Source organism: Cottoperca gobio, chromosome 8 (assembly GCF_900634415.1).
Source record: "Cottoperca gobio chromosome 8, fCotGob3.1, whole genome shotgun sequence".
Classification (NCBI taxonomy): Eukaryota; Metazoa; Chordata; class Actinopteri; order Perciformes; family Bovichtidae; genus Cottoperca; species Cottoperca gobio.
Genome location: NC_041362.1, coordinates 14,940,873 through 14,962,244, shown reverse-complemented (window position 1 = coordinate 14,962,244; position 21,372 = coordinate 14,940,873). Strand labels below are relative to the sequence as shown.

Genomic DNA, 21,372 nt, shown 5'->3' with positions numbered 1-21,372 from the left:
TCCCATTCCCCTTATTCTTTCAGTAAACTTATCACAGATTTGTTTGGAGTTTTCCTTTGTGTACCAGTACATTGACAAACCAGCAGTTGGACCAGATACAGATCAAGGTATAATGCTCCTCTAAAAACAATTGGCTGAAAAAGTAATGATATTGAGAGGGGGCAGTATTTTTGTTCAACCATTTATTTTGCTTTTTATATTATTACTAAACCAAGAATACTTTGTAGGCATTGATTGTAACATTGACATAAACTCTTGTTTAAATGTTAAAAGATTTTGATTCAAAGCTGTACAACAATAATCAAACAACAAAATGCACAGAGACATAGTGTAGTAGGCAATACGCTTTTACATGGGATTCCATGCAGTCTACGTGATCTTGCTGCTGATCAGAGTTAAGTCATCTGACCATATATAGCACAGACATGTGACAAGAGATCACAGATTACAAATGCTTATACTTTTGTGGGGGGAATGTGGATTAAGAAAAAGATATGGCATCAACTCAACCCCTTACTAACCAACATGATCTTGAGCAAGGCACTTTTTTTCTGCTACCGTGGTGGACATGTGTCTCACTGCAGCACTGTGAGCAGCCGGTTAGATGCTTACACATGTCTTTTCTAACATAATGTTTCTAACTGGTTTATGAGGGAATTCATGTACTGGCTCACTTTCATCTATGCCATTTAAATGTGACGCGGGTGTTCAGTGAGAAGGAGCATGCACGCTCATTAGTAAACAGCTAAAATAAATTAAACTCAACAATAATAATAGATCAGTCTCCAGCCCATTCACTCAGCCACTCCTGACACTGCTTCCTCTGCTCCTCACTCTCCTTCTCAATCCTCTGCTCCCTGTGTCCTTTCCTTCTCTCCTCTTCTCTTCTCGCCCTCTCTTTCTTCTCCTCTTTGATCTTCCTATCCTCCTCGACTCTCTGCTCCAGCAGCGCCTCCACAGTGGCTGTCAATGTTCGTAATGAGCGCTGCGGGAGCCACTTGGGATCCAACGTGGAAAAAAAGGGGTCTCCGGCAGAGACGTGTAGGGGCTCAGGCTCCAGGGGGATGTGGAGGAGATGGGCGTGCAGCATCATGCGGTAGGGGGTGTCGTCTGCTCCCAAGCTGTAGGTGAAGTCCCCAACGATGGGATGGCCTATTGCGCTGCAGTGGACCCTCAACTGGTGGGTTCGGCCTGGGGGGAAAAAAAGTGGTGGTGAGGAGACATTTTCATGAAATACACAACAAGGTCAAGATAATCTATCTCTATAGTCCTTCACCCAGGTATGTGTTTAGTAGTATAGAGAGAAAGATATATGCTTAATTAATCAGTGATGGATTATTCATCTTTCACATCTATGTTAATCCACTTCTATTTTGGTTGATGTGGCATGTAATGTATGATGAGGACATTTGACTTGAGGTTAGTTGTATCTAATACCAATGGCTATCATCATATGGCCAGGCAAGATTAAAATAAACTATATAAATATTTAATATATCTGACTAGTCATTGGTCTTTATTTGCAATCGACTGTTCCGGAAATGTGAACTTTCTCTAGTACGGTCCAGATAAGATTTGTTTCCAAACAAGGTGAAAAGAAGAAACTTCAAATGTCTCTTATATGAGAAGAAGCAGCTGAGTGTTACCAGTGAGTGGCTTCAGCAGCACCTTGGTGACAGAGTCTCCATCATATAACCCGTACTCCAACACCAGCAGCTCAGTTTGGCAAGGCTTGGGGTTCTCACAACCTGAAGTGAGAAGGATTGGGGCAGATCAGCAATTAAAATAAATAGTCTGTAGTTATCTTCCCATCGAACCCTCATGGAAATTCTACACAAAATGTAAAACATAAAAATAGGTGTGTTTCTGTCAGCCTGGTTGAGTTGAATGAGTAGGATGGCAGTGCAAATAGTTAAATCATGCCAAGCCTGCATCATTAAAAAAACAACAATTAATTTCCATCCCTTCTCATCATCTTAAACTCTATGTGTGTATATTTATTTTGTTTTTAACTCTGTACTTTATGCGGGCCGTGTGTAGAATTTGGCGTTTGCAATCAGATTTACATTACATTATAAAATGTCAAATAAAAATAGTACAATAAATTAAAACACACACACGCATGCACACACACACACCTTCTGTTCCCTCAATACACATCATGTGTGTTTTCCCCTCGGACGAGTTCTTGCCAATGGAGAAGTCCAAAGTTTGTGTCTCTTTTTCCACCCAGCCACGTACCTGGGAAGTGAAAGGTTTTGAAATGTTTTCCTTATTTTTTTTAGTCACACACAAAAAAGAGAAAGTTTTTATTATGTCGTATCACACATATACAATTATATGGTAATAACTATGTTGTGTGCATGTGTTTGACAAATGTGTTTGTGTTCTATACCAGGGCAAGGTAGGCTTTGGTGACAGTGCGGTCCTTGAAGCAGCGGTAAGCCTGGCCAGCAGCCGCCTTATTGAGTGCAACACAAAGAGCCCCACTTGTGGAGAAATCCAACTGATGACAGAACCTGATGGGGGAGAGAAACATGATGAGACTATTACTTTAAGAGTGTGATGTATGTGACCTGATGTATGTAGTATTAGTGGGATTTCAACCTGAATCCATAGTAGGTGCTGGGGTCTGCCAGCTGAGGGAAGCGGTGCCGAAGTTGCGCCTGCACAGTGTGTTTCTCGTACCACATCTTGCTGTCAATGCGGATGTCCCAGTGCTTGTCCACCACAATGTAGTCATCGCTCTGAAACAGCACACACAGGCTCTCCAGGCTGGCAGGATCTGTGGTCATCATGTGCAGTGTTTAACTGACAAAACTCATACAGACCTGTAGAGGCAACGTGGTTTTCTTGATATATCGCCCTGCAAGCTTGGAGCAAAGATGCAAGACATTCTTAACTTGGAATCCTTACCCTCCCTTGACATTTAAAAAAATTGTTTCAAATCAGTTTTTACAGAAGAATATTGTTTAAACAAGTGCCATTATTCGCCCTGATTCTTGTATGTTGTGTCTGGGTATATTTTTTGTTGTGATGTTATCCCCGTTTGTACTTGTATATGAAACTTTTTTACTTGCTGCCTATCTTGAACAGGACTCGCTGGCAGAAGAGATATTGCATCTCAATGGGACCTTTCTGGTTAAATAAAAGATAAATAAATAAATATGTTACTGTCTAACTTTTGTATGATTGAATCAGTTAGTTGTGGAATAAGTATTCAGAAGAAGTATTTGTTATGTGGAATATCCCTTTTCATAGTGATATATTGTTGCATTACTATTACTGATGCCTTGATGTGTAAGCAGCATTTTATGTTGTAGCTGGACAACATGTTTGGACATGTCACAATGTGTTGTATTTCAGAAACCAATAATGTTTTGATATGCAGATTAACAATTGTCAAACAAATGTAGTTGTTAGTGAAGTAAAAACTACAATAGTTTCCTCTGACATCTAGAGCAGAAGTCTAATAAAGTACCTAAATTGGTACTTGAGTAAAGCTAAGTAGTGGCAGTGGATGCAGTGCGAGAACACAGGCAACAAACTGTGAGTTGTAAACCAGCCTCAGCAACGTTAATCTAAGTGAATATCTTAATCACAGTGCTGCAACACATTGCCATGGTAGCTGGCAGCAGCCTCTCTTGTGCCTGAGGTAGTCTTTGTAATAAATGAGTGACTTCTGCCCTTTAAAGGTAAAACACAAATGATACCCTGTAGTGACACAACTAAAACAACTAACTAACTTTTGTTAGGTAGCAGCAAAGTATGCAGTGGTTAGCATGTTACCACCGTTGGTTTGCTAGCCACTGTATGCTAACACCATACAATGACTCGCTCTCTGGTAGCATACTGCGGCTGTCGCGATAACTTACCTCGAATAACCAGCCAAGACTAATATGTGGTATATATTTTCGACATAACCAAAGTAAACATAGATGTAAACAAAACCACAAGTGGTGCAGTGGAGTGAGATGCTCAGCCTCTTCCTCTTCCTCCCCCTCTTCTTCTTCTTCTTCTTCTTCTTCTTCTTAGGCAGATAACAAACCAATGTGTATTGCGCCATCTATTGTAGACCTACTGCTTGTGGTAAAGTGTCCTAGTTGGGGTCCATTTCAAGAAATAGGATTATTAAATGAGTTATATGCATAACTTTGTTGAGTAAAACCTCTTCTCTCCTCTCTTTCTTATTTTTCTTTCAGTCCATGTTACAGATTAAAGGGGGCTCTGGGTTTTACTCAACAAATCTGAATCGAGTCAGAAATACTTACATGATCCCCGGGGATATATTGGGTTAAATTACAGTTGCTCCCATTCTAGATTACAAATATAAATAAATATAATACATGTATAGAGAAAATAGAATAATAATAAATAAGTATGTAAAAAATATGTACATTATACTATATAACAACAATAAATATGGGGTAATAGAAGTGAGAAATGTGTAAAAATATGTATACTACAATATATAACAACATTGTAAATACTAATAATGCTGAAAAATCTATGGTTAAGTGTGTCAAAATGCAAGAACAGTAAAGATAAGAATATGAGTTGAAATGTACGGGATAAATGAATGCATTATTAATTAGACATTGTCCAAGATGACATGTAACTTGGATAGCTAAAGTTATCTAAAGTAATCCAGTAAACCTGGCTCTTAATGGAACCCAGAGATAAATGAAGATCACCATTATTTGTCCTTATATGGTAAGCTCTTCATCTGACAGCAAGAAGGTCCAAATGGAGCCTTTCTGTGGTCAGTTTATGTGTGTGAGTTTCCTCTAGTTTAGAACTTCCCTCCATTTTGTACCCCATGACCCCATAATAAGGAAGCGATGTCTACATCAGGGGTCTTCAACGTTTTTCAGGCCAAGGACCCCCAAACTGGTGTAGCGTAGAGCAGGGACCCCCTACTGTATATATTGTATAGAAGAGGCTTGAAGAGGTCCATGTGACGGACGGACGGGGGTGCTGTTTAGTCTGGATGAGGTAAGTGCGTGGCGCACTCCTCTCCTTTCCTCCGCTCTGTCTCTGACAGTAGGTGTATTTTTTTTTATTATTGTAATTTGCGGAAATTGTGGAAAAAAGTAGATGAAATAAGACATACTATAAAATAGCATATACTACAGCTTATGTAATGAAAATGAATAAAATACCATAAAAGGCATCAAATAAAAGTACTGTATGTAAAAAGTAACATGAAAGAGAATAAAATACAATACAGTCAATGTACAGTATTCACAAAAAATGTAATACAGTACAATAAATACATTATAAAGTATACAAATAAACAAAAAGAAAATTTAAAATTTAAATTAAAAAATAGTCCTTTATAAAAATGTGCATTAAAATGCCAAAGGAATTTGAAGAAAAAGTAATTAAACAATATACTGTATAAAAAAGTAGATAAAAAATAGTGTATAAAATAGTGTATACTACATGTTAAATGTCGAAATGTAATACAATAACATAAAATGCATTTAATAAAAGTATGTAAAAAGGTGACATTGAAAACAATAACATACTGAACAAGAATGTCTAATTAAACCAAGTTTTAAATAAAAAATACTTTATAGACAATTATTTGTGGAAAAAAAAGAAAAATGAAAAAAGAAATAAATTGTATTTAAGTATTTAAAAAAAACTGACAAAAATGACCGATTAAGTTTAAATAATATATAAAATATGCATTAAAATGCCATAGGAAACTTCACAAAAAGTAATTGATCAATACACTGTATAAAAAAGTAGATCAAATAAAAAATACTATAATATAGCGTACACTACAGCTTACATAATGAAATTAAACACAATAACATAAAATGCATCGAATCAAATCAAATCAAATTTATTCATATAGCCCAATATCACAAATTATACATTTGTCTCAGTGTGCTTTACAGACTGTACAAGTTACGACACCCTTTGTCCTTAGACCCTCGCACCGCAAAAGGAAAAACTTCCTAAAAGAAACCCCATAATTAAAGGGGAAAAATGGAAGCAACCTCAGGGAGAGCAACTGAGGAGGGATCCCTCTCCCAGGACGGACAGACGTGCAATAGATGTCGTGTGTACAGGATAAACAACATAGTACAAATACAACATTTGACAGAAATGATGTGTTGAAAAAGAGAAAGTATGGATGAATCCAGGAAAATTTCAAAAAGGCTTCCCGGTGTCCGGCAGGACCAGGGCAGCAGGCGCAGCCACGATTCATGATCCTGACGTAAACTTTATCAGTGGCAACCTGCCACATGAAAGACACAGAAACTCCGGGGATGATGCCCCAGATGATGAGTTAGTAACATACATTTACATAAATGCATACAGATAGAGAGGGAGAAGAAGAGAGGGAGGGGAGGAGAGAGGAAGAGAAGGAAGAGAGCAGGGAGGTGTCCCCCGGCAGTCTAAGCCTATAGCAGCATAACTAGGGGCTGATCCAGGGCAAACCTGAGCCAGCCCTATAAGCTTTATCCAAAAGGAAAGTCTTTAGCCTGCTCTTAAATTTGGAGAGTGTGTCTGCCTCCCAAACACAAACTGGAAGCTGGTTCCACTGGAGAGGAGCTTGATAGCTGAAGGCTCTGGCTTCCATTGTACTCTTAGAGACTCTAGGAACTACAAGTAACCCTGCAGTCTGGGAGCGCAATGCTCTAGTTGGTTTATAAGGTACTATGAGATCTTTAAGATATGCTGGAGCCTGACCATTAATTGATTTGTAAGTCAGGAGAATGATTTTGAATTCTATTCTGTATTTTACCAGGAGCCAGTGCAGAGCAGCTAATACAGGAGTGATATGATCCCGTTTCCTTGTTCTAGTCAATACACGTGCCGCTGCATTTTGGATCAACTGAAGAGTCTTAAGTGACTTTTTGGGACAACCTGATAACAATGAGTTGCAGTAATCCAGCCTTGAAGTAACAAATGCATGGACTAGTTTTTCTGCATCATTTTGAGACAGGATGTGTCTTATTTTTGCAATGTTACGTAGATGAAAGAAGGCAGTCCTTGAGATTTGTTTTATGTGGGAGTTAAACGACAGATCTTGATCAAAGATGACGCCAAGATTCCTTACAGTGGTGCTGGAGGCCAAGTTAATGCCATCCAGAGCTTCTATGTCATTATGTCGTTTCGGAGGCGTTTAGGGCCAAGTATAATAACTTCAGTTTTGTCTGTGTTTAACATCAAAAAGTTGCTAGACATCCAAGTTTTTATGTCCTTAAGGCATGCTTGAAGTTTAGCCAATCTAATAAAAGTGACATAAAAAACAATAACATACTGAATAATAATATTAAATTAAACCAATTAAAAAATGCATAAAAATGAAGACGTCAAAATAAGTCAATTTACAGTTTACTGGATAAATATAATAACTTACAATAAATATACTATAATTCAGGGTCTTAAACGTTTTTCATTCTATGGACCCCCAAACTGATGGAGAGATGAAGCAGGGACCCCCTACTGTATATATTGTATAGAATTGTGTTTTATATTAAACTGGGGCTAGTGCCATGTATAAACAAAGCTACCCTGTTATTTTGCATTCAATACTAAGATATTAAATTAATACTGAATGTGTGCATTGCTGACTGAAAGATAACGTCTTCTGCCTCCATTTATCCGTTCGCTACAATATGTTGGATTCATGTTAATGTGTATTAAATGTTTTAAAAAAAATACTTTATAGACAATTATTTGTGTAAAAAAATGAAAAAAGAAAAAGAAAAAATGAAAAAAGAAAAAAGACACAAATTGTCTATAAAGTATTTAAAAAAACGGACAAAAATGACCGATTAAGTTTAAATAATATATAAAATGTGCATTAAAATGCCAAAGGAAACTTAACAAAAAGTAATTTAACAATATACTGTATAAAAAAGTAGATCAAATAAAATATACTATAAAATAACGTGTACTACTGCTTACATAATAAAATTGAATACAATAACATAAAATGCATCTAATAAAAATATGTAAAAAGGTGACATAAAAAACAATAACATACTGAATAATAATGTCGAATTAAACCAATTTAAAAAAGACTAAAATAAAGACGTTAAAATAAGTCAATTGACAGTTTTCACAATAAATGTAATAACTTACAATAAATATACCATAAAGTATAAAAAACACAGAAGAAAATAAACAATTAAGTTTAAATAATATATAAAATGTGCATTAAAATGCCAAAGGAAACTTAACAAAAAGTAATTTAACAATATACTGTATAAGATCAAATAAAATATACTATAAAATAATGTGTACTACTGCTTATATAATAAAATTGAATAAAATAACATAACATTCATCTAATAAAAGTATGTAAAAAGGTGACATAAAAAACAATAACATACTGAACAATAATGTCAAGTTAAACCAATTTAAAAATGCATAAAAATTAAGACGTCAAATAAGTCCATTTACAGTTTTCACAATAAATGTAATAACTTACAATAAATATACCATAAAGTATAAAAAAACACCGAAGAAAATAAACATGAAAATTGTGTTGAAAAAGACTCAGAAACAACATTATTGTAGCGTTTGTCTTTTTCTTTGGCTTGTACACGGTGCAACATTTCCATACTGGGATTATTGTGGTACCTGCTAAATAAGTACCTCAAGTATTGTGAGGTACTAACTATTACTTACTGGTTGCATCCTTTTTGGGAACCGGTTGTGCAGGGATCTTGTGCCTCACAGGAAGCTGGAGGAAGGTGTGAATCACTGAATACTCTATTTTTGTGTCGCTTTCTTCCTCCTCTCCTCCATCCCACCCGCTCACCCTGGACTGATAAGACTTGGGCTGAGGAAGATCATCTGAAGCCTGGGGCGGTGGAGCCCGCTGACCTGTCCTGCTCTGTCTGTCTTTGATGGGTTCAGGATAGTTTGGAGAATAGGGCAGGGGCTGGGGCCCAGAGAAATGAGTGAGGTTGCGTAGTTGGGGATGTCTCTGACGATATAAGTGAGCCTGTGATTGTTGCCGGGCCTGTGGCTGAAGATCAGGCACAGTCTGTTGAGACTGGAGCTGCTCCTGCTGGATCGGGTGAGGCTTTGTCTGGGCCTGCATCTGGATCTGTGACTGGGGATGGTAAGGGTCAGGCTGCGGCAAGTAACGCGCATGAGATTCTGGCTGAGGTCTTGACTTCTTTAAATGTTTAGGCTGGTTTGATGTTGCTTGGTATTTATAAGGATGTGGATGGTTTCTGTTTTGAGCTGTGGATTGTGAATGATTATCAGTCTGGGAATAGATGATATCTTCTGATCTGGGTAGAGTGTCCAGAATCCTTCCAGGCCTGCCTCCTCTATGTGTCTGGCTTCTCCTGCGTGGTTCATAGTATGCCTGAGGTTTGATCTTAGAGTTGAAGGGCTCTCCCACACCCCACAAACCTCCTCCATTCTGCTGCAGGCCCTCACCGATACGGCCCTCCAGCCGGGTCACGCGCAGTGCCTGGTTTTTCAGGGATTCCTGCAGCCCTTTCAGTCCAATGAGGAGCTCGTCTCGCTGGACCTGAAGGGCAGCCAGTCTTTCGTCTTGGCTCTGGAGCTCCAGGGTAAGGTTGGAGAGATCCTGACCAGGGTCAGGCTTCTGTTTCTGGCCGTGGCGGCGGTTCCCCCTCAGGCTCCTCTCCATCAAAGCCAGTCGACCCTCCATACGTTTACTCTTCTTCTCGAGCTTCCTGCTCCACTCTCTGGGATAATAATCAACATTAGAACACTTTTGTAAGATGTTTTTTTTTTTTTACTATTGTTGTTAAAAATGTATTATCTAGTACAATCAGCCCTGGTCCAACTCCTTTTTGTTTTTAAAAGCTGTTAATCATTATTTCTCACTCCCCCAAAAAGAACAGATGCCAAATAGAAAATCCACCCACTCAAGAATTCACAATTCTTACTTGACCAAATCCTAATGTTTGATCAGCATTTATTACATTTTTTCATATGTGATGGTCTCTTTTTCGTCATTTTCTGGATTTAACTGTTACCTCCAATTGCCTTCTCGTCTCTTCTCTAATCTCCTCTCTACTTTCCGTGATGCCTTTACTTAAGCTACCAAAAAACCAGGAGGGATTTGTGTCGGGTATATTGAGCCACAAATACTCTATATTTACAGTAGCCCTTTACTCAGTTAGTGACCATTTGTACCCAAACTCTAACCTGAGACCCTGTATCTCCTGCGTTGTGCTCTGCTTGAGGTGTTGGAGGTCCTGTGACATGCGGTGCCAGTTGTCACTCAGGGCCTGAACACGGTTATCCAGCCCTCCCGAGGAATTTCTGTTCTGATTCTGGGCCAACATGTCCAAACGGGCCTGGGTCAGCGCCTGGAACTGCTGGAACTAACAGAGAAGACATGTGTTTTCACAAGTCATTCTGCAGCTGTTTGCTAACTGATTTGAACGTTGAGATAATACTGAAAACCTCCAGAAGGAAAAAACAACATACAATGCATTCCTGTGATGACCTTTCCTCTTTTTCTAAATTTCAGCTTCGTACCGCAGTACTTTTACAAAACTGCTAATAACATATATGACCTACAAAAGTAAAGAGTAGTATAAAAACAGTGAAGTTTAGGCCTTAGTTTAATGACTTGTAGACTACTTATTTTACACATTACAAAGTACAGTTAAATATGTGATTTAAAAGTAGCTGAAACGCATTAAATCACGTGAATTCTCCCACACACAGTCTGATTCAAACCGACCTGTTCGTTGAGTCGTCGTAGTTTCTGGGACACAGGATCAACTCCCTGCACCTTAACGGGCGGCATTTGCAGAAGAAGCATGTGGACCACGATCAGGGGCCAGTGGACAGGCCTGAGGCTGCCCATGGTGTGATGGAGCTGGGATAGATGCAGCTGGGAGCCTGGATCCCTGTCTGGATGTCTGGAAGTGAACGAACAAATAGTAATATAGAGAAAGACATAGCTCAAAAGGGCTGGTCTTGATACACACTGTATACACACAATGAACACATACTGTATGCACACACACGTACAATACACAAAAGCACACCCACAAGCTGGGACAAGAATACACTTTTCCACAGCATCATCTGGGACCTCAGAGGAAATGCAGATGGATGTAACAGGTACTCTGCCTCTCTCTGTCCTCTATCTCACTTTCAAATAAACACAAAGAAAAATAAACTGATGTCCAGTGTTTGTTAAAATGTAGAATAATGGATCACTACTCTGTCATTGATGTAAAAGTGCTGAAGTTATTATGTTGCTCTGGGTTTTCTCCACCACAATCTAACTTTTCTGCTATTGATAAAGTTTTGATTCATTCAAATTACTACTGCTTGGTATCAATCAGCACAAGTATAACATGTGTTTGTGTGTAGTGTACACGTGTTTGTGATGCTCACAGTAAATCTCTTCAGGCGTGGGCTGATGCAGAAGCTGCCTGTACTTTCCTCTTCCCCCTGAATCAACTAGCAGGGGATCTGGCTCCTTTCTTCTGCTTCTGCTTTTTCTTTGAATGGCCCAATCCAGGAATCATTCTGTTTATCCCTCCCTTCTGCTTTCTGCTCATGACCTCGTTGCAGCACTTTGGCTTCATTTACATCGGGCTTTTAAAACATTCATTACAACAATCTGACCAATATGTTTTTAAAAGACTATGTGGATGCACTTATAATATGCCAATAACCAATATTGTGAGTCAGTATTATGTGACAGTTGTGTGTGATCATTCAGTTTTCAGAGTAGAAAGGCCACACATGGGACTAAATTGCTCCACTCAAAGTCATGCTGAGTTCATCAAAAAGTGCATTTTTGGACATTTTAGTTTATTTTCTTTTGATAAATAATATGGATATTTTCTATGAATATGTTAGTGAATATGTGTGCCTATTTAAGATAAGCTTATATAGAAACCATGTTTAGTTTATATCGATATGCTTGTGTTGATATACGTTGGTTATTTTCAGTGTTTGTTAACTTACATTTTCATGTTGAACTGTTCGGATATATAGGACCTAATTAATATTGTAATCCCTAGTAAAGGAAACTGTCGACCTACCGTATGTTGAAACACTTTTTGATGAAAAAAGATGTGAGAAACAACCAAAAAAAGAATAAATAAAATTCTATAAAATAAAGTCAATTTGTAATAAATGTTTGAGTGCAGCTTATTTAAAATGTTCAATAATTCACCTCACATATTCCAGTTCAATTTTACTTGTGAAAGTCCAGTGTTGACAGTTTTCAGTTTCATCTTCATTATGACTACTTCAGATGTCTAGCCTTCATCTGATTCAGTCAGCCTGGAAAACCCTGGATCACACGCAAGTTTGTTACTTGAAAAGTGTAGATATTTATCTTTGTATTTAACCGGCTTGTGTACTGTAAGGTAGGATCACCTTTGTTGGAAGCTTCATTTCTACTTGATATGTTTTTATCTGGCAGTGTTTTTAAAGGGCAGACTTTCTTTTGAGAAATATTTCATCCATTCGTGAGGAGAACAAACAGATGATGCAAATCACACACATTTGATTTGATAAAGGCTCCTCGTTGTCATCAGACCACTGTGCAGTCTCCGGCTGCAGACATGGAAGAAGACAGTCCACTGCTGAACAGAAGACCACCATCATCTGAATCCAAGGTTGGAAATATTTCTCTCATTTTATTAGATCTTAAAATCGTATCAGTAGCCCATAGATTTACTCCATGATAGATTGATTTAATATGAATTAAAAATATATATATATCAGTCACTTGTTTTGGGATTATAGTCTAATTTATTGTGGGGAAGCCTGACCAGGGTCCAGTTTCACAATGAGTCTGTAGTGTTAAGCCAGTCTTAATTTTGCTCTTAGATAAGTCTAATGCAGGTCACAGTTCACAAAAATTAAGCCAGATTTATTTCAAGCCTACAAAGTTAGAGTTAGGGTAACTAAGAGCCTTGTTTCCATGGTATGGCCATGTTTCCATTTTTAATAATGTTGTGGAGTGAGAAACAGAAAGAGTTTTTAGAGAACTCGGTTACCTTTTGGAAATTAGCAGTCGTTTTAATAACTAAGATAGTCAAGAACCAGAAATGTGACCACAATCATTATTTCATCCCAGACAGTCGAGGAAGATTATGGGAGGCAGATTTAAGACTAAAATGATGACTTACTGAGACAGTGCTATCATGATACACATGTAACTTAAATATATATATGTTTTTAATTAAAAATAAATAGAAAACTTTGCTCAACTGAGGAAAACTCAACTCATAATAAACTGGAGTCATGAGGCATGCTTCACAGCCACTTTGTCACACTTATCCTGCTGAACGTGTGGGTTTGGTTGGTAAATGTTGGTACTATGTAATCACTGCAATTCCCAGAGATCACCTGTCCTCATGCAGGCAATACTGTGATGTGGTCATCCTTGGATTTTCCCACTTCTCTTCTGTGTGCTAGAAGACTTTACTTATCAACCATATATCAACCACCAAATGTATGTTTCTGAGACTAATTCCCTTTTACAAGAAAGATATTTTAAAATGAAAGTTGTAACTTTAACTTGAACACAGTGACACTTTAAGTGTGTCTAGATTAGCTCTGAAGCATAATATATCTCTTATATGTATGCAGCTTATCCTCTGAGTTTCAGCTTCCACATCCTTCCACCAGATCAATAACTCCAAACTGTTCCTGGCTGTCTTCTCGGCCGTCCTGGGGAACTTCAGCTTTGGTTACTCCCTTGTATACTCGTCCCCGGTCCTGCCAATTCTCCAGAGCCCCGATGCCGACCCTCGGTTCAAGATGGGCACGGAGCAGGCTGCCTGGTTCGGCTCCATCTACGCACTGGGTGCAGCAGCCGGAGGGTTGGGAGTCATGCTGCTCAACGACTTGATTGGACGGAAGCTGAGCATCATGGTTTCTGCAGTGCCGTCGACTATTGGGTGGGTCTCAGTCACAACACACACAGCCATCAACGTGGTGGAATGAAACTGAGTACAATCACTCAAGTACCGTACTGTACTACATTTTCGATGTTATGCTACTTATAGTCCACTACACCTCAGAGGAAAATATGCCACTTTTTACTCCACTGCATTGAAAGCACACAGGTGTTTTGAATTACTGTGGATAAAAGGTACACAACAAAACCAACAGAAGGGTTAGAGACGTCAATCGGTGAGCAGTAGCTATCAATTTACATAGAAGATAAACCATTACTTTTTAACATAATATTTAAACTACCAAACTGTATAATAACTAGTTATAATGCTGCTTATACTTTAATGCATCTCTAACAACAGATCAATAATGTATAAACAAATATAACACTACTTTTTTGAGTACTTTTACTTGTGATAGTTGAAGTACATTTTTCTGATAAAGGTTTATTTTTCTTAGTAATATTTTAAAGCAGGACTTTCACTTGTAACAGAATGTTTTGCACCGCAGTGTTGCTACTTTCAATAAAGCAAAACAAAACTTATTTCTCTACTGAAAGCTGGTAGCTGACAAGAGATAATGCACTAAGCTGACACATAGCTCAACTTTTCAATATGATATATTGCATAATACAACATAATCCATGTTTTTCTAACAATGTCTGTTGACAATATGAACTGAAAAATAAATTTTTGACTGCCTTTAAATATATATATATATATATATATATAAAACTATATATTATCTCCCTGTATATGACAATATAATCATGTCCATTGTAATACAAAAAGAATCTGCATACTGTGTGTAGAAAACAGAAACAGTTTGCAAAATGAGACATTCATTATTGTATAACTTTACTGTACATACTCTCTTCTGAATACACTGACATCTAGAGGGATCATGGTGTCTGTGTGTGAGGGTCTGTTTTAACTCCCATCTGTTTATATGTGTCTCAGCTACATGCTGATGGGAGGGGCTGTGGACCTGTGGATGCTCCTTCTGGGCCGCTTCCTCACAGGTGTTGCCGGGGGGATGACCTCAGCATCAATTCCCGTAGGTTACCGTGGTTACATAAACTTATTTTTTTTTTACTTTTCCTCTTTATTTTGTCCGAATTACCACTTTTTAATATGACAGTCCTGATAACAATTAAAATGTGAGTGTTTCTTCCTGAATTCACACAGAATGTGTGTGTGTTAATGTGACTGTATGTGTGTCTTTGTTGTGTGTTTATGTCACAGGTTTACATCTCAGAGATCTCCCACAAATCAGTGAGAGGAGCGATGGGCTCCTGCCCTCAGATCACTGCTGTGTTTGGGAACCCTGGCACTCTACAGCATGGGTAGGAACATACCGATACCGCTGCATAAATACTAATTCTAAATATATTTTTTATACATTTAGGCGAGATGCTACATGCAAAAACATCCCATGGTGATATTTATTGGTTAAAATATTTACCCTATTCACCTGTAGTGTCTCTCCTTTAGCTGAAACTAATCACTGACACGGCAGCTTCTGCAGAAATCAGACACTTGAGGAGTTTTTTAAATACTCAGTTGGTTATGCACCTTGCACTTCTTACGTATTTAGTGGTGTGTTTTTGTTATTCTGGTTGATAACTGGCATAAAGTCGATAACATTGGGTCATGTTTTGGTATCTTAAGTGATGCATCTAAGAGATTTGATGCTAGCAAAATTGTTCAGCTGTCTTAACTGTCAACAGCTAACATTTGCTGTTTTGCCTGTTCAACAATCACAGAGGAGTAATTTTATTATAACAGAGGCACAATTGACAGCAGTCACAATAAACCAGCGCTATCATAATCTGAATATCAGTGTTGACATGCAGGTCTGGTGGTACCGTGGCGGTGGCTGGCAGTGGCGGGGGAGGTGCCAGCTGTGCTGATGGTTGTGCTGCTGGCGTTCATGCCCAGCTCCCCCAGGAGGCTCCTCGCTCTGGGCAGACAGCAGAAGGCCGAGAAGGCCCTCCGCTGGCTGAGGGGAAAACACTATGACATACAAATCGAGCTCAGTGACATACAGGTGAGAGGCACGCGGTTATAGTGGTAACATCATCGTCAAACATTGGCTTCAGTGCTGTACATGCTGGAGGCAAAGGCCCATCACATTTGAGCTTTATCAATTAGATACAAAGAAGTACACAAACGTTTGTATTTCTGTGTCTCCCAATGCAGCACAGCATCAACACACAGGGTAGAGTCTCATGGTCACAGCTGGTCACTCCTGAGTTTTACCGGCCAATCCTCATCTCCGTGTTGATGCGCTTCCTACAACAGATGACGGGCATCACGCCCATCCTGGTATACCTGGAGACCATCTTTTCCCAAAGCAAAGCCTTCCTGCAGCCCAGGTTGGAAATCTATTCTATTTATCTATATCTGTCTATTATGTATCAATTTATTCCTCTTTTGTTGGTATTCTATTCCTTTTTTCACTTATATATATATATATATATATATATATATGTATATATATATATATACATATATATATATATATATATATATGTATGAATATAGTTGTATATCATATAAATGTTGCTGTTTGCAGTGCTTTTCTAAATGTGCTTTAAAAAACAGAAACAGAAAGATTTGATTGATTCTGATTATTTACAAAAAATATTCTTAATCACAAAGCTGTTTGGTCTGTTAACTTCAATCCCAGGATGCTCTTTGTTTTGTGTCTGGCAGGTATGACGCTGCCATTGTGGGAGCGGTCAGCCTCTTTTCCATTGCTGTGGCAGCCAGTTTAATGGACAGGGCAGGACGCAAAGCCCTGCTGTACATGTCAAGTCTGCTGATGTTCCTGTCCACTCTGACTCTGACCATTGTCTCCCACACCACACCTTGCCCTCCAGGCCCCGCCCCACCTAATCTCACTGTGAGTTTGGACTTCAGCTCCCATAATGCCATTGGAAATGCTTTGGATGCCAGCCACCAAACTGCAGCAGGCCTCATTCCTCTTATCAGCACCATGGTGTTTATATTTGGTGAGTGTTGCAAGTAACTAGTTTTGTTGAAAAATCCATGCTTTACCGAATCACATCTTTGGTTTTAGCCATGGAAGCAGCACAACTCTGCGGACAGCAATGTCGGTTGTCGTTCAATCCACTTCTTTGGATTGAAATATCTCAACTGCAGAACTAATGAGTAACTTGTACTAGTAAACAAAGATCATATGGACACAAAGATGCAGTAAGCTTGTCTGGTATCTACAGTATTTGGGGGACAAATACAAGTTGAAAGTTGAAGTTAAACATTTGATTTAATTTATTTAACGAAGCGTGTGCTGTTTGCTGTAAATGACCTTTTGTCTTGTTGCAACAAGTTAAGACCTGTTATGCCCTGAGGACATTTTGTTACACTTTGTTCTCGAAGCATGATTAACTGGTGTGTATTACACGTGAACACCCATCTTGTCGTACTCTTAAAACCTTGTGTTTTGTGTTACTCAGTTTAAATTGATTTCAGTTATATTCTCGGATTGGCTCTCACCTGTCCAAAGGCAGAACTGAAAGAGAGAACAAATTATTTTTAGCACCTTTTTTTATACAATATAGTTAATTTTAGCCAATAAGGAAAAGAGAGTCTCAAAAACCTCTCAAAACATAGCATGGTGTGACTGCGCCCTACCAACGACTTTCTTCGCTTTTGTTTACAATGACGTCACGCTTTAATATGAGCTTTTTTCTTTGTCATCACATTGTTGTCTCCTAGGATATACCATGGGATGGGGCCCAATCACATGGTTGCTGATGTCGGAGGTGTTGCCGCTGGCTGCCAGGGGCGTGGCTTCGGGTCTCTGTGTGACTGTCAGCTGGTTGACAGGCCTTTATGCTCACATACGTCTTCACACACCTGGTGGACAGGTACGGCCTGTACGTGCCCTACCTGTGTTTTACGGTGGTGTGTGTGCTATGTCTGCTGTTCAATGCAGTGTGCATCCCAGAGACTCGCGGCCGCTCACTGGAGGAAATAGAGAACTATTTCAGGACAGGACGAACGTTCACCATCAACAGGAGTCATTCGACTGCACAGACAAGCTGAAGCCTCAATGTTAAAGATCTTAGGAAGAGGATGTGTGTTGTGCAGGGTGGAAAGCCCTCTGAGCAAAGGACATCTAGAATAAAGACTCAGCACAGATGGACCATGTTGTGCTGAGTGTAAAAAACAATTAACATTAAGTGAACTCATTTGATGCTTAAAACTGTATTTATACCATTGTTATACAAAATACACCCTTCTGATTGGCTGTCAGATAACATTTACTCAAGTACTGTACTTAAGTACAATTCTGAGGTATTTGAGTATTTCTATTTTATAATACTTTACACTTCTACTCCCCTACATCTTAAAATAATTAACTTTTCAATCCACTACATTTATTTTATAACTTTATTTACTTCGTGGGTTGAGATTAAGTAATACAACATTTATTCAACAAATAAATGATGATATATTGGTACAGATTAAGATAAGACCTTTTTGAACCCTGAGGGATACCCAGCAGTATATAAAGAAAATCAGCCACAGCATTGAAGTTATTTACACATTAATGCATCAATAATTATAATACAATAATATAATATGCATTATTCTGAAATGGGCTTTTCTGCATAATAAGTCATTTTACTTTTTGAACTTAAAGTATATTTTGATGCCAAACTTGTATTATTATTACTCAAGTAAAACTTTGGATGCAGGACTTTTACTTGAGTATTTCTACACTGTGGAATTGCTACTTTTAATTCAGTAAAAGATCAAGTAAAAGTACTTCTTCCACCACGGGGCAGGTTATATATCATACATCACACACCTCAAACATAAATGGGGTCATTTTAACCACTGATGTACACTCAATGTACAAACATGGCAACACTGAAACTAAAATAACAGGGGTGAAGTGCGTAGGTACAAACACCTCTAAACACTGCCTCCCTTTTCCTCTAGTGAGCGACCATGGAGTTCGTACATTAATACACTCTGACATTCCTGAAAGCAATATGCACTGTATACTTTGTTCAGCTCTTTTTTTGAAAACACATTTTATCATTTATATTTACAAAAATCTATTTGAGCATTTCCTGCAGCCGGTTGTTGCCTAGTTATTACCTATACTCCAACAATATTTTTGTCTGTGTTGTATTCATGCATTTAAAAGTCAACATCTGAATATTCTGATTGCATAAACTACTGCGCTTGTACTAAAAACTACCACAGCTAGTCTCTCTGCGTCAGGTGGGATCCAGCGCACACAAAATGATTTGTTCTGCACAGCAGGAGAAATCATTTACTATTAGCTTATCATCATTGACATACAAGAGTGTCACCTACATAAACTTCAGAAAATCTTGCAAAGAAGACAACACAATGCCGTGTGCAGTGCAAAAACGCCACAGCGATGAACACCACGTTTGAGTTTCTTTAGGCGATGCTGGTTTTTTTTCTTATGTTATGATTGACAACAGACTTCAAAACTTCCGTCTCATCTAAATCAGTGTTCTGACACACACGGGTGGCTGAGCAGGTCATGTCACATGCCACAGTGCGCTCTCATTGTCTGACTCACAGCCGTGAAGTTGTTGCCTCCCCATCTTCATCTTCTCTAGTAGCAGGACTCATCTCAAGAACTTTTAAAATACATTTTATTTAGATTTTTCCATTCAGAGGAATAGGTCAAACTTGGGACGCATCTTTATGTTGCCAAATGACGGCAGTTATCTGTACAGTTACATATCACTGTATACGTCTGTCACAGTATTGAATTGTACCCAATTTTACATAAATAAATAAATACGAATGCATAACATACCAATTATAAGGGATGGGTAGCAATGATTGTGTCACTGGTTTGCCAAAGCAAGGTATAGTGCAGTATGTCATCCTCTAGGTTTGTGTGTATGGTTCAAAATTGCTGTTTTGTGAGAAAATGTTATTTGTAAGTGCATCCAATAAATTGACACATGGCCACTAAAATCTCTTCACCATGGTAACCATGGTACAAAGTAAAATTATTTTCTTCATTTTCTAGTAGAGAATGTGTAGTAAAGAATGAAATACTATATAGTAGAACATAATACATAGCTAGAAGTACTAATGGATAATATAAATACACACCCTCAATATCTTCCTCCTCTCTAACACGGACTTAACAAACTTCATAAAGTATTGTAGGTAAGTATAAAGGAAATATAAGGATTGTGTTACACGGTCAGGTGTTCCCATTATTTTGTCTACACCCTGTGATTAAGTTATTAGTACTTTAAAGAGTGACTGGATATATAGAATAAATAATTATGTGCCAGTGTGCAGTCCAGACAACACCGGTTTCAGGGTGTGTGTGTGTGTGTGTGTGTGTGTGTGTGTGTGTGTGTGTGTGTGTGTGTGTGTGTGTGTGCATGTGACTTTAATCTCTTTAGCTGTGCCTTGCTAAAGCAGTGTGTTTAGTGATGACAGGCAAGAGAATAGCTTTATTACAGCATTAGTGCAGGAATGTTTAGTTTGTTAAACCATTGTGCTCCCACACATACAATAGTACATACACGTAAGTATAACATTGTCAATGCATTGCAATAACAACAGAAAACCCCTTTGCGACAGGGATGCAACATTTAATATCTGAGTTCAGTTGACGGTGTTTTTTTCTCATTGGATTAGATACCCCTACCCGAGATAGAACAACGCACATCCATTTCTTTTTCATAACTTTAATTTGTATGAAATAGATAGTTGTGTACATTTTTTTACTGCTAATTTGGTTTATTGGGTGGATTTTTGGATCCTCCCCAGAACGAAAAATAGTGAAAATGTAGGCTTTTCCACAAGGGACAGCGTCTGCCTTATCACATCAGATCAGAATGTATCATTGCATACAATAAAGCAAATATTTCATCAATACTTTGTCCCTCTTTGAAATGTATACATTTAAACACACATGAATTATAGGCAGAAAAGGAATTGATAATCCAAAATCAAAAGGTATGCATATATATGTCTGTCATTATTAGAGTAAAGAGACCAATTACGAAAACGTTTAATTTATATGTACCAAAGACTTCTCATTAAAGTCTGTTATTTGACTATTCACTCCACTGTCTGATGTCACCTCACTAACAGGTAACAAGTGCAGCCAGCTCTTCAAACTAACACATACAATGGTGTAAATGTGTGAATGCATGGTCAAAAACCATAGCTTAAGCCAAAGTACAAGATAAAATATAACTAGGTCTATACATCGTAATATATATTATAATAAACCTTTCCTTGTCATTCTAAATACATTCTTTCTTTATATGTTATGTTATCTTTGAATAACATACTGTATATGATGTGTGAGCCAAGAGGCTGCATGACACAATATTTTCACATTATTTAATCTAAAACTTTGACTGAATGAATTGGAAAAATCAATGATGACTCATATTTTGAATCATAAATGATATAGTAT

General features: G+C 38.1%; 3 protein-coding genes across 6 annotated transcripts; 1 reads left to right on the top strand and 2 right to left on the bottom strand.

Annotated features, from left to right (window-relative positions):
* Positions 1-150: 150 nt before the first annotated feature.
* On the bottom strand, positions 151-4,014 carry rpusd1 (RNA pseudouridine synthase domain containing 1). 4 transcript variants are annotated; one of them, XM_029436745.1, is made up of 6 exons: positions 3,876-4,014; positions 2,608-2,747; positions 2,396-2,519; positions 2,139-2,241; positions 1,647-1,748; positions 151-1,191 (listed from the first exon to the last, which is right to left on the bottom strand). In XM_029436745.1, exons 2-6 carry the CDS (start codon positions 2,691-2,693, stop codon positions 779-781), a joined length of 828 nt encoding a protein of 275 aa, XP_029292605.1. In that variant the 5' UTR covers positions 2,694-2,747; positions 3,876-4,014; the 3' UTR covers positions 151-778. The 4 variants fall into 4 exon arrangements, with proteins under 4 accessions (XP_029292605.1, XP_029292601.1, XP_029292602.1 ...); XM_029436741.1 differs by having other exon boundaries at positions 152-1,191; positions 2,608-2,873; XM_029436742.1 differs by having other exon boundaries at positions 152-1,191; positions 2,608-2,831.
* A 4,636-nt stretch (positions 4,015-8,650) lies between these two features.
* Positions 8,651-11,187, bottom strand: LOC115011812 (transcription factor SPT20 homolog). Its single transcript, XM_029437044.1, has 4 exons — positions 11,019-11,187; positions 10,709-10,889; positions 10,165-10,343; positions 8,651-9,698 (listed from the first exon to the last, which is right to left on the bottom strand). The coding sequence occupies exons 2-4, from the start codon at positions 10,832-10,834 to the stop codon at positions 8,651-8,653; spliced, it is 1,353 nt and encodes a 450-aa protein (XP_029292904.1). The 5' UTR covers positions 10,835-10,889; positions 11,019-11,187.
* Positions 11,188-12,077: 890 nt separating this feature from the next.
* slc2a6 (solute carrier family 2 member 6) lies at positions 12,078-19,901 on the top strand. Its single transcript, XM_029438581.1, is given in 10 exon segments — positions 12,078-12,611; positions 13,630-13,901; positions 14,859-14,955; positions 15,144-15,218; positions 15,220-15,244; positions 15,755-15,948; positions 16,101-16,276; positions 16,617-16,915; positions 17,643-17,752; positions 17,754-19,901. Coding segments are annotated over 10 exon segments (1,521 nt in total). The 5' UTR covers positions 12,078-12,557; the 3' UTR covers positions 17,973-19,901.
* Positions 19,902-21,372: the final 1,471 nt, after the last annotated feature.

Bases quoted from the DNA above. Each gene is read 5' to 3' on its own strand.
- rpusd1 (XM_029436741.1), bottom strand. From the start codon at position 2,798: ATGATGACCACAGATCCTGCCAGCCTGGAGAGCCTGTGTGTGCTGTTT. The intron at 2,520-2,607 runs GTTGAAATCCCA...CTCCCCCATCAG, and splicing joins AGCACCTACTATGGATTCAG to GTTCTGTCATCAGTTGGATT. The intron at 1,749-2,138 runs GTGTGTGTGTGT...TTCTCACTTCAG, and splicing joins GTGTATTGAGGGAACAGAAG to GTTGTGAGAACCCCAAGCCT.
- LOC115011812 (XM_029437044.1), bottom strand. From the start codon at position 10,834: ATGGGCAGCCTCAGGCCTGTCCACTGGCCCCTGATCGTGGTCCACATG. The intron at 10,344-10,708 runs GTCGGTTTGAAT...CTTCTCTGTTAG, and splicing joins TACGACGACTCAACGAACAG to TTCCAGCAGTTCCAGGCGCT. The intron at 9,699-10,164 runs GTTAGAGTTTGG...TTATTATCCCAG, and splicing joins CAGGAGATACAGGGTCTCAG to AGAGTGGAGCAGGAAGCTCG.